Source organism: Morone saxatilis, unplaced genomic scaffold (assembly GCF_004916995.1).
Source record: "Morone saxatilis isolate NCDOM2014 unplaced genomic scaffold, NCSU_SB_2.0 Contig16, whole genome shotgun sequence".
NCBI classification, from domain to species: domain Eukaryota; kingdom Metazoa; phylum Chordata; class Actinopteri; family Moronidae; genus Morone; species Morone saxatilis.
Genome location: NW_023339718.1, coordinates 5417693 through 5421170, shown reverse-complemented (window position 1 = coordinate 5421170; position 3478 = coordinate 5417693). Strand labels below are relative to the sequence as shown.

At 42.8% G+C, this 3478-nt stretch overlaps 1 protein-coding gene across 1 annotated transcript in view; it reads left to right on the top strand.

Annotated features, from left to right (window-relative positions):
- The first annotated feature begins 634 nt into the window (after positions 1 to 634).
- The window catches only part of LOC118325485 (actin-1-like), a 14734-nt gene continuing 11890 nt past the window's right edge, over positions 635 to 3478 (top strand). The window contains 5 exon segments of the mRNA XM_035658196.1: positions 635 to 755; positions 2507 to 2631; positions 2743 to 2871; positions 3125 to 3163; positions 3166 to 3237. Of these exon segments, the coding sequence (XP_035514089.1) occupies positions 2509 to 2631; positions 2743 to 2871; positions 3125 to 3163; positions 3166 to 3237 (363 nt within the window). The 5' untranslated portion in view covers positions 635 to 755; positions 2507 to 2508.

Sequence of the window (3478 nt, the reverse complement as noted above, 5' to 3'; positions counted from 1 at the left end):
GCACAAAGGGGATATGACGCCATCGACAGGCGACCAGTGAAACGCAGCGTTACCTGAATAAAATTACAGATTTCTCTGAGTTTGAACATTGTTGGAAACATTTGGGATAATGGATATTTTTCACGTGTTTCGCGTTTCTCCTTCATGCTTGTCACTTAATCCTACGCAAAGGACCTTTAAGTTATTAATTTATTAAGAGAAAGGGGATAAATTATTATTTAATCTGATGTATTTATTTATCTGTTTATTTATTCTCTGCTTTGTTAGTGACAGATGTCACTTGTTGATGCACAGCTGCTTTGTGGAAAATGAAATAAAAAGTTCACAAAAACACTGGATTTGGATTTGGTGAAGACTGAAGGTGTTTCTGTCCTGTTGTCACCTCCACAGAGACTTCTTTCCGGTCTGACAGCCAATCACAGCTCTGCTCTGGTGGAATCACCCCTGAAGGGGTTTGGGTTTTTTTTCGGGGGAAACAAGTTTGGCCCCTCTGTGGCCCCTCCCCCTTTGACAGATGCTTGCTGTAGCCAATCAGGACGCGAGCTGAGAGAACCTGAGGGACTATGCTCACCTGGACCAATCAGAGCGTCCGCTGAGAGAACCTTACCTTTTATGGACAACGCCAGCAGTCCCGCGAGCGCGAATAAAACCGGTGTGCTTTGGCTCGTGATGCTGCATTGACCGAGCACAGCTGGGGCACCGGAACACCCAACACTTCACCGACAGACACACACACCCGAGACTCACCTGCACAGGTAAGAACCAGCGCGTTCTGCTGCTTTCTAACGTGTTTCTGTGTGGATAGCTGCAGACTGAGTGACAGTGGAGCTCATTAGACAGACTGATCACTCATCAGCACTGACTCCCTCCAGGTGTGTGACAGACAGGTGATGGCTCTCTGACATTCAGAGGAAAGGTCGGACTCGATGCACAGAACTTGTTCTGTCCTGTAAAGTTTTCTTTCTGTGTTTAAGGAAAGCTTGCACTTTCCGACAGAAGCTTTTCAGGGTTAAAATCCTGCAAGGCTTTCTGTAATCAGGTTTAGGATCAGCGGGTCAGGGAATCTGAAGAGATCTCTGCAGGTATGAGGATGTTTGCTCTCAATCCTCGTTTTCCACCAGCTCCAGCTGCAGTTTAACAGTCACATTCAGGTTTTTAAAACTGGAAACTGGAGAGAAAAATAAACTGGTGATGTTAAAAGAGAGCAGCAGAGAGCAAAAAAAACAATTAAATTCTTAATGTTTCATGAAGTCTTTTATCCAGTAAAGTATTAGTGTAGTATAGTTAGATTTAATGTAGTGATCAATACATGAAACAGTTTCTCATTTATGAGAAACAAAGTTGAATATGGATTAAGAATTTATTTAAAATCCTTTTTCAGTTATTCTTTCTAACTTTGTCATTTATATTTGATTTTCTGTGTGTGTGTGTGTGCCCTGAGGGAAGGGCTGCTCCTTTCTGCATCAGACACTTCCTGTTTCAGACCCTCAACAAAATAAAACTTCCAGGAAAATTCTTCAAACTTGATTAATTTGTCGCTCTCTAACAGGCCGGATGCTGAAGTTGACTTGACTCATCTCTCGTGAGGCAATTAAAAAAGGGTGCAGTTAATGCATGTCTCATCATGAAGAGGCAGTATGGAGTCTGTAGAGTTTACTAAACAGGAGTGGTTCACGCTCTGCCTGAACTTGTTTAAAAATGTCCTGAAGCGATGGGACTTAAAGGCCTCATGGGTAAAGTTTAGCAGGTTGGACGACTCTACTCTGCCACGCCCGACAGCAGTAATTCCAGTGTGCGCTGCTGGACGGAAAACTGATTTTAAAATGTTTAATCTCTGATGGAGATGGAAATGAAGAGAAACTACAGAGCAGGAAGATGCACAATGCAGCAACACTTTCAACTCTTTTAAATCAGTGAGGTTCAGTTCTTTGCATCAACTTCAGACTCATCATGCCCAAAGGATGTTGCATCACTTTAAAGGTGCACTCCAGACTTTTTGAAGTGTTGAAATACTCAAACTAAGTGGAAGTGTTTCATAATCCTGTAATGAGCTCGGAGGAAAAGGTCAAATGTCCTTTGCTTTTTTTTTTTCTTGAATGAAAACTTGACTTATTAATGTAAGAATATATCGTGTTACAGATATGAATGTGTGAGGAAAAATGAATCTCCCTGCGTCAGTCACTGAATCGAGGCATAAAGACGTCACATTCACTTCTACAAAGAGAATTTGCATTGTTTTACAGTTTATATCCTTCCTGAACCCCCAGTATCATGAAGTGTGTCTGTGAGCTGAGTGGTGTTGCATCTATTATTTACTGTTTTAGAAAATCCTGATTTTAAAATCTTTATCCACTCTGCTTATTAACATTAAACTGATCTTTCAGTAGCTTTCCTTTTGTATGTAAACACAAGTACTACAGGGCAGACTGGAGAAAACGAGGGGGTGATATTTAGGGGTGATATTGTGGGAGAAATATTTCATTAATTTTACTGTCTCCTTTTTCAGAAATGGAAGACGATATCGCCGCCCTCGTTGTTGACAATGGCTCTGGCATGTGCAAGGCCGGTTTTGCCGGAGACGATGCCCCCCGTGCTGTCTTCCCGTCTATCGTGGGTCGCCCCAGACACCAGGTACGGAGACCAGCATCAGCGCTGCTGATGTGTGTATAATCACTATAAAATGTGACACACTGGTAAAGCAGTGCAACATGTGACTGTGAAGGTGTGTTTGTGTGTGTCCAGGGTGTGATGGTGGGAATGGGACAAAAGGACAGCTACGTGGGAGACGAGGCCCAGAGCAAGAGAGGCATCCTGACCCTGAAGTATCCCATCGAGCACGGCATCGTCACCAACTGGGACGACATGGAGAAGGTGAAGACAAACCTTCATGTTTCCACACCTGGAGCTCAAATAAACCTGGTTCCTGAGAGCTGTGTCCTCTTCAGCACCATCTGAATTACTGCTGCTTTAATGTTAATACATCACATTAATGATGGAGCTACTTTATTTTATTGTCTCTTTTATTTATAAGTTATACTTGTATGTATATTTTTGGCTGGACATTTCACTGTAATGTCACCAGCTGTATAACTGGTAGTCAAACTAAGCATCTCTTGTCCTGCAGATCTGGCATCACACCTTCTACAACGAGCTCCGTGTTGCCTTCCTGAGGAGCATCCAGTCCTGCTGGACCGAGCCTCCACTCAACCCAAGGCCAACAGGGAGAAGATGACACAGGTGTGTGTGTGGTTGGGGGGGGGGGGGGGGGATGCAGTCTATTCTTGATGTTACTAAAGTTTTTGAAGAAAAAGATCAGTATATGGCCACCACTGCCCTTCAGCGGAACGTCCCTCTGGGCTGAGACACACATTAGTTGGAAATGCATTTTTATTTGTATTTTTTTTTTTTTTTTTTTTTCCTGAAATCAACATTTAAACATTGCTATAGCCTCAGTATATGAATCTGTGCACGAAATAAC